The sequence below is a fragment of the Numida meleagris genome, chromosome 3, assembly GCF_002078875.1.
Source record: "Numida meleagris isolate 19003 breed g44 Domestic line chromosome 3, NumMel1.0, whole genome shotgun sequence".
Lineage (NCBI taxonomy): Eukaryota > Metazoa > Chordata > Aves > Galliformes > Numididae > Numida > Numida meleagris.
In genome coordinates, this window is record NC_034411.1 from 83,225,959 (window position 1) to 83,239,559 (window position 13,601).

Sequence of the window (13,601 nt, forward strand, 5' to 3'; positions counted from 1 at the left end):
AAATAGCATTTTAAACATCTTTTTCTTTAATTAAAATACAAATTAATGAACTGCACTTCAACAGCAATATGTGTGCATCAATAGGCACTTCAATGTTTGAAAGCACTCTGCCTCTGATTTTTTTGCTCCCTACTGTACTTACAGCATTAACCAATGACCTATTAACACAGCTTGGAATGGGTTATTATTATAATCAAAATTTTTAATTCTCTTTGCATTTCTATTTAAAATCTTCTGGGGCTGGAGGCAAAGATTACTTACTGTACAATTAATTCCATAGCCTCCTCAACAGAGAAAAATGGTCTGCATATTCTATGTAATTATTTCAATTACTGCCATCCATATTCCACCTTTCTGAAGATTTTCTCCATATGGAGGACAAAACAGAGCCTTGACATCATGATTAAGTGACTTTCACTAGCAATTAATATATTTTTAGGTAGCTATACACTGTGCAACAGTAGCAGAAAAAAATGAACAGAAAATATGGTTCATTTCTTACTTGGCTCAGCAGCAGTGGAAGCCTACCTCTACGAAACATATATCAAAATGTATTAAATCACAAGATAGTTCCATCTGACTTTTAAGCACTTAAAATGTGTGAAATACCCAAGAATTAAGCCACCATGAGAGTAATACAGAATACCGTTCAAGGATAACATAAGTTGTACACTTGACAAGCACTGCCTCTCAGTTTTCACCTGAAGGAAAAAGCTTTTAGGCAGTCTGAAATGTGTGTTTTAAAGGCTTACACAAATAAACAGCGAAGCTTGCACTGGTGACTTTCTAAGTCTTAATTACTCAGACATTAAAGATCAGGAGGTTGTACCCTGCTACTGATAGCTAGGAAATACAGATCTCTAGGCAAGTAAAGTCCAGTAGAGCAAACATTGCTAAATTCAAGCTTGCACAGGAAATAAAAGGGAGAGGAACTACTCTACTTCCTTTAAGGGTTTTTTTTTGTTGTTGTTCTTTTCTTTTTAAAAACAAAAACAAAAACAAAATAAGTGGTATGGGACCAAACAGTCTGCTCTTTTGGCAGGGAAGACAGTCTTTGAATAGAGCAGTTCCTCCACCTCAGAAGCACCTTTTCAAAGCCAATGGGAATATTTGTACAGTTGAGTGAAGAACTGTCCTCATGATGGCTCAATGATTCATAGAGTCATAGAATCATGGAATGTCTTGGGTTGGAAGGGACCTTAAAGACCATCTAGTTCTAACCCCTTTGTTGTGGGCATGGTTGTCAACCAATAGATTAGCCAGAATGAAGCCATAATATATAGTGAGGGGCAAATTGGACAGTCTTTTAAATAAGTAGAATAATTTTGATCAGTGATACTCCTATAAGTAGATTGGACATCTTGCTAGAGGTGCATAACTATTTGCATAAATGCCTATTCTAGTGAATAAATGGCACATTGGCCTTTTGGATCCACAATATGCTTCAGCTTTTGTCTCTGACCTGTTCAGAAGTATTAAGACAATTTTTTTTTTTTTTAAGTGTATGGGAATGAAGTAGGATAATAATTAAATTCAAAATGCCTAAATGTGGCTTATCAGGTAGCATGCTTTGTCCTGGTGATAACCTAGATAATCCCAAACAGGCAAACAGTGATGTGAAGGAACAATTATGGTAGACCGAAGAGAAGAGCAATCTGAGGTAAGGCTCGAATATAGCCTAACACCAATTTGAGTCTGTAGAAACTTGCTTACAGATCCCATCACAGCAAAAAAACATGTAAATTCAGTCATACTTTTAATGATGGTGTGTGGGAAATAGGAATGAAATAAAATAAAAGAGCAAGAAATGCTGAGCTGATCAAGAAATTCCATCAATGGACTAGTAACTTGTTCTTACTTGGATGCTGTTACAACAAGGACATTTAAATATAGTTGACTGGATGTTAATAATATGATCTAGAAGCAGAAAAAGGAAAGTGAAAAGCAAGGACTGAAGCACTACCAGAAAACTTAGAGAAATCCCTTCTGCTTTCCAACTGGCCTGGCCATCAAAATCCTCAGTAAGCTACCTTATACAGTACAAAACATCTAAGTACAACCTGTTACTCTCCCGTACATTACAATGCATCCTGAATGTTTGGAAAAATCTATAGTATTACCTGTCCATCTCTAACTATTGATGCCACCATCAAGGGTGTTACTGAAAACTTGCACAAATGCAAAAGCAAAAAAATAATGGTGCTAAAGCCTTAGGGAACAAGGTATTCAGTTGCATTATGGTAAGTACTATTCATTTGCTCTCAAAAGTCAACAGTGAGACCATCCCTTTAATCATACAAGCAATGCGACTCAATACACTACAGATATGTCTTAACGTTGACTGTATTTTGATAGAATAGTGTGTGAAATGTTGGACTTCAGAAACCACAGACAAACGAGAAACCGAACCATCCATGCATCCAAGCTTTGAAGCCATCAAGAGAGTTGACACTACAAAACAAGAGGCAAGACTTATTTCAAAAAGGAAGATAGGAGATGTTTTGTTTAATCTGCAAATGCCTCTTCAGTTTAAGATCCCCCAGTGGACCTGTGGACAGACATTATCTATGTGGGAGTTACTGGATGATGGAACAGCCCTAGAATAGTAATTTCTTTCTTACAGCTCCTCCATGCTGGCAAATCTGCTCTCCAACACAGCCCTCCTCAAAAGAAAAAAATGCACTAAGGCTAGGAAGTAAAAAGTACTGGTCAGTTATAAGGCAAGTTAAAAATAAGCAGCTTTTCAGCTGCTTGCTGTACTACTTCTGACTATAATCTGGTGATTCTGTTGGTCAAAAACATCAATTTACTATCATTAGGCTAAGTTGCTGGATGCACATAATCCCACTCAGGCTCTGAAGATTCTGTGAAATATCTGAGTGCCTGGTGATAAACTGATCTAATTTGAATGTACAGGTGGTAATCCACTGGAAGAAAAAAAAACAAAAATAAACAAACAAAAAAAGCCACCCACATCTATTTGTTTAAATCTTGAAAGGTTTATTTTTCATGAATCTCACACTTAACAGTTTTCAGTTTTATATCAGTTTATAAATAATTCATACTTTGTACTTACCAACTATGTCAGACACAGTCTAATGCAATTTGCTATCAGTGATGGATGCACAGAAGTTGAAAGGTTTCATTGCTTTTAAAATCAATGCAATCTGGGTTTAGTAACCCACACTGGCTAGCTTTAACATAATTGTGCTACATACACAGACCTAGGATCAGCAAAAATTTGTGCTTAAGTTTAGAGGCTATCAACAGTCCTTCTAGGCTCAGCTAGGCTACAGAAACATACTGGAGCTTTCTTCAAACATACAGGTAGTATCAAAACTGAAATGTATACTAGAGGGGAGAGAAGGAGCTGGGAAGACACTATGAAGGAATTTACTCAACTGTGACTGTGTAGATAAGCCTTTTCTGAACTGGACCGGTTTCAGACAAGTACTGCAGCCCTAGGAACAGTGCTGGATGTCTTCACAAGTTATTTCAGATCAAATATTAAACAGTGTGCTGTAATGCAGGATGGTGGATAGGACAACTCCATCCTAACTGCTAGATTAGCACTCTTGTGGTATTTCTTGTATTTCTTGCTGACTTGCAGCAGTTCATTCAAGCTAACACTTCTGTTAGTGCAATAAAAACACATTTTAGACCTTTCCCATCCAGAACATTCCAAACAATTCTAGGCAATGGAGTATAAAGGGAAAACTATATGATAGACTGACTTTCATTACTAGGAAACCCTCAAGTTAAATAGCACAGGAATGTCACAGTAAGTGCTACAGAGCAAAAATAAGGAATATGCCCTAGGAAGGTGTATCAGCTGGACTGTTCTAGAGTTTGCCAACATCAGCTTCCTCTCTCTTTACAATTAAGATAGTTTCAGTGATAAAGAGTGATGCCAAAGAACACTCAGTGCTGAGGTCATATTAGTGAATTCTCAGCCTCTTACTGATCACTGAAATGATTAATCCACTGCGTAGGATTCTGTCCATCGTCAGTGCTATACAAATTCATACATACTATAGGGAAGTCCTTGTGAACGACATACATGACTTCTCTGTGTTTGGATAAGGGTAAGAGGATGAAAATATACTGTCAGTGTTTTGTGTGTGTTTGTTTCATGGGTGTTGAGTTCCGTTGAGTTCAAGAGTTGGAGCAGACCTCCGTGTGGGACAGGTCTGGTCTGCGTGGTAGAGAGGACACACTCAGAACCAGGCACCAACTGATGAAGGATTTAGCCTCTATAAAAAGATTCCTTTAAGGAGTAATTAAATCTGCAAAGTTTCTGTCTAATAAAGAAAAAGAAAGCCACAGAAATACAGAATGCAATCACTATTTACCTTTTCACCTTTATGCCCTTTCTGGCCGGGCAAACCAGCTACTCCTGGTAATCCTGCTTCTCCCTGATTTTAAAAGGAAACAAAAAAATAAACAAAAGTAATCAACAAAGAAGCAGATCCAAAATATGTAATTGGTTTGAATACTCCGTTTGAATTACAAAAGCCTAACAAAACAAACGGGTCAGAATAAATATAGCACCATGTTCAGGAGAAGGATTTAAAACACACAGTACTTAGAAAGCAATCTATTCTGAAGTAAAAATGTTTACACTAAATTTACCCTAAAGATAATATATTAATTCTAATTTTTACTATTGATCCTTGCTTTTTGTGTTCAATATACAAAATCTTACAGCCTCTGAAACTGTAATTTTAGAATTAAATCTAAAACATACTGTTTCTTAACTGTAAAATACAAACATAAGGTCATTATAATAATACAAGATTGTAACATATTTTTCATAACTACAAAAATAAACACAAGTGCTTTTTAATTTTTTAAAAATTATTATTTTTAAATACCTAGCAGAATTAAACAGCATGATGAATTAAAAAGCAATAGGAGAACATACTTTAGTTGGAAAGCAATGGCATCTGTCTGTAGATTCTTGCTGTGTTCCTGAAAGCGTGTATATTTTGCTGGCATGAACAGACACAGGTGATGAAGTAGTAGCAAGTAATCTGTCCTCATGTGGGCACTAAAGTAAAAATGAGACTTTTCTGATTTTTGGTCCACTTTTGTTAATAGATAAATGCCATCTAAGCGCTATTTTAAGTTGCTTTCTCTTTTAGTATTACTGCACATACCACACTATGGAAAAGCCAGAACTGCCAAACAAAGGAAAAAGCTGTAGCTAAATGAAGTCTAGCCATTATGATACTTCTGTACCGAAAACGGTACTGATTAAAACAGAACTGACTGTCCCAACTCTTTCTTCCTAAAGAGCCAGACATAGGAAGAAAACCTCCAGGAACTATGAAAAATGAAAGCAATAGATGAGGGGAAAAAAAAAAGTAAATTCAGAGGCTCTCATTAAGGTAAGATAAAGTCTCCTGCAAACCTTCTTGTCAAAGAAATTCTGACATGACTTACTTCTTAGTGTCGAAATTTGTGATTAAGGAATAATTCCTTTCCCTAAATTACTGAAAATTTGGCTCTTACAATTGGTAAGGGAGGTAATGAAAAAGAATTTAAAAAATGTGATACTGAATTCAGTATGAAAGTCATTAACAAGTACTCCATTATTTTCATACTTTCAACGTAAGACATGCAAATGAAACAGAGTGCTTTTATCTTCTTAGCTGAAAGAGCATTTAGGATGCTATCAATAAAGCCTATCCTTGACCTTTTTGTGTTCATGTATAGTTAGGATTTATTTTTTTTTGTCTGTTACTGTGTCATAACAGCAATTCTTTTTTTTACATGCACAAAGTGAAATTTACAGAAAAAAATTCATTTGTTTCAATTAGCCATGAGCTTATATATTCAAAAGAAAGCCTGTGCTATGATGAGGAATATATTTTGAAATATATTTGAACAAGAAGTTATTATTTAAAATTGAGATATCCCTTGATAATTTAGATTCAGTCTCTTTTATTCTTCTGATCACCAATCAGTTGTCAGATCCCACAAAGTATTCTCAGTGACTGACAACTGTGATGCTTGTGGTCTCAGAGAAGCCTTCTCTTAGAGACTGTTCATAACTAACAAACCAATATTTTAGCCTGTTTGATGTCATGTTTTTTTTTTCCCCCGAGAGATTTGCTTTTCTTTCTTTTCCCTTCCAAATGGGCTTAATTTAGCAAAACAACCACATATATAACTTCTAGCATTTCTATAGACTAAATGAATGTCCTCCATTACGTAAAACAATATACACATCTCAACATGTGCACTATAATGAAGAAAGCCTTTGACAATCACAAAACATCCATTTTTCCATGTTATTATATTGAAATAAGGGGTATGCCCTTAACAGTCTCCTATTTTTTCTTCTCTTCCCCTGTCACTCAGAGTCCTTCATGGGCTTTCTTTGTTTTCTAGTTATAATGCTAGAGCAGATACAATAGTTATTAAAATGGCCTCTGCTAAGTGAAGGTGATGGCAGTGAATTTGTTTCCTGCTCTCTGAGACTTCCTTAATTACTAATTAAACACTAATCAATGTTAAGATAGGCATTTAAAAAGCACTAGCAGCATCTAGTGCCTTTTACTTAAGTTCCACTAAATCATTTGTTTCGGTAACAAGAAACAATGCACCACGACTCCAGATACAGGATTCATTTTCAGAGGTTGAACACTTGAATTGGACACTTCCACTGGAATTTCTTTGTAACTCTTTAGAAAGAATAAATGAAATATTTATTTTTGTAATACCATTTTTACTTTAACAAATAACTTACCAGGTCTGCAGATATTTCACAACACGTATCTTCTGTTGCAACTTTTGGATTACAATAAACTGTTATGCGGTGAAGTTCAATCTATTAATAAATGCAAGAGAAGACATTAATATGCAATATAAAAAATGTATTATGGCATGTATTTCCAAATATTTGCATAAAAAACTTTCTCTCTGAAACTGCATATTTCTGAAATACTTCAGAAACTGAAAAACCTCACAACAAATGCTTAATTCCTCACTTAAGAGGCAAATTATACATGCTCTTACTTTCAGCTGAAACACACTTTAGATTTCATTTTTCTTCATGTAAATCGCAACCCTTTGTGCTGCTCTTACTATGACTACATGGGCATTTTACCCCACCGGACATTCTCTGCATATGTTCTTTTCAGGAATATAATGCAAAGGTTTGACAAGTTCTACATCCTATATAACTTCCATCACTTTGGACAGACCTTGCCACCAAACCACCCTAAGAAGAAAAAATTCTGAGTGCAAGATTTCTGTTTTACAGATTCACAATGGATGAACAGTGTCTAATTTTAACTGGTTAATCTTGCACTGTCCAGCTTTTACATAAGTCTGTAAACATCAGAGACTGCACCAACTTAGTCATCCATAGGAAAATCTAGGAAAAGCCTAATGTCAGAGAATAGTTTTGCTATGATATGCCTCCTTCTGCAATTCCCTTATTTTGTTCCTTGCACTTGACACTGAGAAGAATGACTATTAGTGCAGGATTTGCTTTGCTGTTTTCATCAGCTTTACACCCACAATATTTTTTCAACAAGTGTGGAAAACTCAACTGCCAACTTTTACTTGGGATTATCCAGCCTCTGCCATTAAACAACAAGCTAAAAAGCATTTGTTTCTTTTCCTCCATGCTACTTGGAAATAAGGGGAAGGTGGGTACACTTGAAAAAATTCCAACTCAATTTTACAAAATAAAACGTAGTATGAGCTTGGCCTCACAAAATAAGAGCTCTGATGAGTCCAGATCAAAGTGGTCAGTACCTCACAGAACTGATTACTCTTACAATGCTAGTTTGTAGTTGCAATGTACTGTTTCCATCTCAAGCTCTATAATGTGCATAATATAACTGAAACATTCAGATGGCCACTATAAATTTCAAGCCAGATGCTTGAATCCTGGTAATGAGATGTCACTATACTTCAAACAAACTGTCATTTCCTGGAACTTTCCAATGGCTTGCTCTGAGGGAGCAGGAGAATATTTATGGAACAGAACAAAGCCCATAGTATTAAGGGACTGGCTCTTGTAATTCTACATTGCCCCAGTTATCTGCAGATGAGGCAACAGCTTGCTTTCTTCAGGAATGCCCTGTAACAACTTACTTTCCTTGCATTTGCATTTCATTCTGCAGATCTCGTCTACTGTCTTTTGATAGGAAGAGGTGGAGGAAAGGGACTACTTTACAACTGCCAGCTGCACCTGCAGCCAGTTACTTGTAGCAAAGGCTGCAGGAAATGCACCTTCAGCCACTTCCTCAGGACGTTTGTCTTAGCAGATACTATCTAATTTAGGTAAATTAAGAATTCCTACTGAAAATTAATAACCTGTTTTGAACCCTTATCCCTCCATATAATTCTTCATGATTGCTTCAGTAAAAGTATGGCTAAAACATGACTTGATGTTTTTGAGTTTTTCTTTCATACACTCACATCCACAGGCTTATCATCTGCAGCGCGAGAAGCAATCAGAGTCCTTCCCTGAAAGTCAATGGTGAATTTTTCATCAGTCTGCTTTCTCTCAATTAAATTACAATCCAAATAGAGGGAAATGATCCCTGACTGCACGCTAATACCAAGTTTATGCCACTGCCGATCGAACAATGGATAAATTTCTCGACTCTTAAAAGTGTAGTGTAGTATATTCCCCTGAGCAGATTTGGTCATATACTCCACAACCTTTTTTGAACCATCCAGAAGGACAGAGATCTGAAAGCAAAATGAAATAGAAGAAATGGTAATTTAAAAGTTAGAATGTAAGAGTTAAACACATATATAAGGTATATATAATAAAAATACTTCTATTAAACAGATTGAGCAGGAAATATGAAGCTTTCTTTTATGCAACTTTGTAAAAATACATCAGCTATAAATCAAGCATGCCTTCTACCCCAGTTTGCAGTCTTAACTGAATAAATTTCCTCAAATTTTTGTCATTCCTACAATAAATCATCAACTATTTCAGAGTAGTCTGTCTATTCTGTGTAAACTGTAGCTAAATTCAATTGTAGAACATCTAGTAAGTTATATTTACCATATTACATGGAAAAAAACCTACAAAAACTAACTAAAGGATAAATAAATCAAAGACAACTCTAACCTCAGGAGTATCATGCTGATTTAAGATTTGCCATATATACCAACGCTCTTTCTTGGTATTTCGCCGTATCCGGAATGTAGCAACTAGAGAGTATTCTTCAGGAAGCCCATTTGGGAATACTTGCCTGCAACAGAAAGAAAAAAAAGGGGAAAAAAAAGGGAAAAAAAGGGGGAAAAAAAGGAGAAAAAGGAGAAAAAGGGAAAAAAAGGAAAAAAAAAGAATCTTCATTATTCTTTTGTACCTATAAGCATTCTTTAAGAGGAATGAATGAAAGTAATACCTGGTGAAATCAGTGCTCACTATCACTCAAAGAATTTCACTGGCTTCACCATTTAGAAACGTCTCCTCTTACTTCCTCATGCTCAAAAATACAATTCAATCTATTTAAAAGAATGGCTAAAAATTTATCAAATAATTTCTCTTTTTGTTTTGCTACTATAAATAGATATCTTAGAACAACTGCTGCAAAATCAGTGCCATACATTAACATACTTTAAAACGCTACTTTTCCAAAATTTTTTTTTTGGTACACTGGAATAAGTTTCCCAGAGAATTTGTGGAATAATTTGTGAAGGATTTGTGGCATAACCTCCATCCTTGGATGCTTTTGAAACTCAGCAGGAGATGGCTCATAATAAACATAATACTATATTCTAACTTGTTGGTTTTGCTTTGAGCAGCAGATTAGATTCAGTGACCTCCACTATCAATGACTTGGATGTTTTGAATACTAGAACAACTGGGCTTCAGCAGACTTGACCAAAAATAAGGAACATATTTCTGAATGAATGTCTCACTATGCTCAATTTCATTATCCCTTTTTTACTTAAGATATGCCTCTAAAAACATGCCTGACTTGCTACCAACATCACAGAACATGGCAGAACACCACTTCTATAAACTTTTGGAAAAGTTTGTATTTCAAAAAAATGTTACTGAAATCAGCCTGTATCTCAGCTCTATAGATTGGTAATTATTAAAAATATATTAATTCTGAAAAAAACGAATTAGGATGGTGTCATCAATTTTTGTTTTGTTTGTCCTGATTATTTTCTAAAACTGAGGTGAAACAAATCAAGACTATAGACACAAATACCGGAAGTGTTAATATTGAGTTTTTTGCATCTGGAACAATGCTGTTTGCTGAACAGCAACACTCTACGTTGCCCAAACACTGCAAAAGGTATGCCATGGATCAGAATGGAGGAAACTTGAGGGCCCCACTCAGAAGAAAAATTTACTCTGGATTTCATCCCCTGATCATTTCAAACAAATAAAGCTACAAATAGTACTATAATTACACAGTAACGTGCTATTGAGGATTTATTTTAAAAAAGATAAAAGGAAAGAGGAAAGCACCGGATGACAAGACAATAACTGCACTCCTCCCCCTGCAAGGCAGGGCATTTCAGTTCACTTAGGATCTCAGGAAAAATGCCTTCTGTCAAGAGAAGCCTGCTCTAAATCCTCCCAAAGAGCTTCTTTATGGACTAACACCTCTTTAAAGTCCCTTATCCTGGAAACATATTTCTTTGGCATATTTCCATCACCTGATTCCTGTTTTGATCCCAGGACCAAACTGGCTGCTCTCCCACATTGTCAGCAGACCCATATGCATTGTTGCACAGTTACAGATGTTTCATTGTCAAAAACCAAGGCAGAAGTGAACAGGATTTGCAGTACTTAAATCTAGATTTCATCCTACTCTGTACTTTCATTATGGCATAATGAATATGTGTGATTTCTTACAAAATATACTTGCATTGAACATTACTGAAACACAAGTGCATCTCAGTAAACTATCTGGGTGTAGGCTTGGCCCAATGGTTTACCACAGCCTGGGCAAGCTGAGGATATGGGAGCTCAGGTTTACAGCTGTAATCTAGACAGGACATCTGGCTGTAGGAACATCTGTTTAGCTCTCCAAAAACAATTAGCATTCCCAGTTAAGTTCCTTATTAGGTGACATGTGGGAGTTCATATTAATGGGCAAAGGGCAAACAACTGTGGGAGGAAAATGATCAGAAGTCTTCATCAAATGAAAGGAGGAGAAACCACGATTGGTATGACACGCCTACAAAACAGACGGAAGTAATTTCTGGACATGCTAGGTATTCTAGTAAATATGGAGCACACTTTTCCATTGTCTCTTATTACTGTAAGCCTCTCTGACACTTAAAAGTGTTATCTAAAAAAATAATAGTACTGTCTTCTAAAATTCTGTTTCTTTCAGAATATTCTCAGAAAATGCTCTGCGTGAGTGCAAATCATACAAAATAATCTATCTTAAATTTTTATCAGACCATTTGGAAACAGAAAAGTTCTCAGGTATAAGTCAGCACTATTAAAGAGAGTAGGAGTTGATTCACCATTGAGCTGATAGAGAAAATTGCTGTGGGAAAAATGAGAAAAACACAAAAGGTTAAATTAATTCCCAGTGGCACAACACTAATTTCAGTGAAGTCAACTGAAGAAGGTAAGAAATAAGTAGAAATAGACCAAGGATTAATTTAGATAGATTAACTAAATAATTTAGTAGCTCTGGAGGCCAACAGATCCAGTCACCTGCTCCAAGCACGGCACTTGAAAATTTGCTCTAGTTACTATGAGCTCTGTCCAGATGAGCTTTTGAAGTTTCCATGGATATAGACTATTCTACAAAACCTCTAGGAAACTTGTTCCAGTGCCTGGCCATACACACAGGGAATTTATCTTATTTTAACCAACAGCTAGTTGGAATTTCACTGACTATAACATGTGTGAATTGCCTCTTGACTTTTCAGTGGGAAACTTTGACAGGAGTCTGTTTCTGACCTCTCCACAACATAGATATAGGGAACAATGAGGTCTTTCCTGAGGCTCCTCTCCCCCAGGCAGGACAAGGCCATCTCCCAGCTCCCCTGGCCTCTCCTCACATGCCATGGGTTCCAGCCCTGCAACAATCTTGGGCCTCCAGTGAGCTCTTCTCTGCTTTCCTCTCCTGGGAAGCACTAAATTGGACACCAAACTTCAGATGCAGTATCACAAGTGACAGTGATCTCTTTTCCTGACCTACCAGACCTAATCTGGGGATGTTAATCGACAGCTGGCTGAACATGAGCCAGCAGTGCACCCAGATGGCCAGAAAGGCCAATGGCATCCTGGCTTGCATCAGAAATAGTGTAGCCAGCAGAACTAGGGAAGATACCATCCCCCAGTACTGTTGAGGCCACACCATGAGTACTGTATTCAGTTTTGGGTCCCTCACTCCAAGAAAGACTTTGAGGCCCTGGGGCGTGTTCACTGATTGGCAATGAAGCCGGTAAAGGGTATGGAGCACAAGTCTTAAGAGAAGCAGCTGAAGAAACTGGAATTGCTTAGTCTGGAGAAGAGGAAGCTCAGGGGAGACTTTATATCTCTCTACAATTACCTGAAAGGAGGTTGCGTCGAGAAAGGGGTCAACCTCCCAGGTAACTACGGAAAGGATGGCCACAAGTTGCACCAGGGAAGGTTCAGGTTGGATATTAGGAAAAAATTTTTCTCCAAAAGACTGATAATGCATTGGAACAGGCTGCCCAGAGAAATGGTGGAGTCACCACCCTGGAGGTGCTCAAGAAATGTGTAGATACTGCACTTAGGTTTTAGTAGGCATGGCGGTGATGGGTTGATGGTTGGACTTGATCTTAGAGGTCTTATCCAACCTTAATGATTCTATGATCCTATCTTGCTAGGATAGCTGAAAATATAGTCAGCCTTTTCACCACAAGGGCACTCAGCACAGTTTACAGCTCCTGCTCTATCAGGCTCCTATCTGAGCAGGCATTAATCCAGCATGTAATGTCCTATGGAGAGAGTCCTTGCTTTTGCTGAACTTCATGAGGTCTCCACTAGCTTATTTCCAGTTTGCCGAGATCTTTCCGAATGGCAGCATTGCCATCTATGCACCTACCATTTTCAATTTAGAATCTGTGAAATGTGGCAAAGAATTTTAGATTGCTAAAGGAAATGATCACAGCATGGTTAGCAGTGATGTAAACAAATAGCAAATCAATACTGTTAAATAAACCTATACTGTTGGTATACGATACATCAGAAACAAACAAACACAGAATACAACCACTCTTGGCATGGAAGACAGTCTAAGACCATGCTTTACAGTTACCCGCACAGCATAATGCTAAATACCACAAATTTTATATAGAACTACTGTATACTGAAGACGACTCTGAATAGAAATAATATCTTTATTATCCAATTAGTATTCTCATTGTTTCACGATGTGAACAGTCCTTGCTTACCAAAGTCATTAAAAGATGCTTTAAAATATGTGCTTTACATTCAACCCTACAGTCAGATAGTGAATGCTATAATGTAAAAACAAACAAGCAAAAAAAAAAAAAAAAAAAAACAGTAAAACACTTAGAAAACAAACATGATATCTACTACTATATACAATTTCCTCTAAGCCCTTATTCCTTGAATGACATGAATCGAATGTAATAAAACAAAAATCATG

The 13,601-nt window shown here is 36.7% G+C and overlaps 1 protein-coding gene across 6 annotated transcripts in view; it reads right to left on the bottom strand.

The window, feature by feature from the left end:
- The window catches only part of COL19A1 (collagen type XIX alpha 1 chain), a 195,941-nt gene that overhangs the window by 150,059 nt on the left and 32,281 nt on the right, over nucleotides 1–13,601 (bottom strand). For all 6 annotated transcript variants that reach the window (XM_021391914.1, XM_021391915.1, XM_021391916.1 and 3 more), the window contains exons 5-9: nucleotides 9,107–9,230; nucleotides 8,440–8,715; nucleotides 6,755–6,835; nucleotides 4,925–5,050; nucleotides 4,353–4,415 (exon numbers count right to left, since the gene is read on the bottom strand). In XM_021391914.1, the coding sequence (XP_021247589.1) occupies nucleotides 4,353–4,415; nucleotides 4,925–5,050; nucleotides 6,755–6,835; nucleotides 8,440–8,715; nucleotides 9,107–9,230 (670 nt within the window). The remainder of the gene's footprint in view (nucleotides 1–4,352; nucleotides 4,416–4,924; nucleotides 5,051–6,754; nucleotides 6,836–8,439; nucleotides 8,716–9,106; nucleotides 9,231–13,601) is intronic.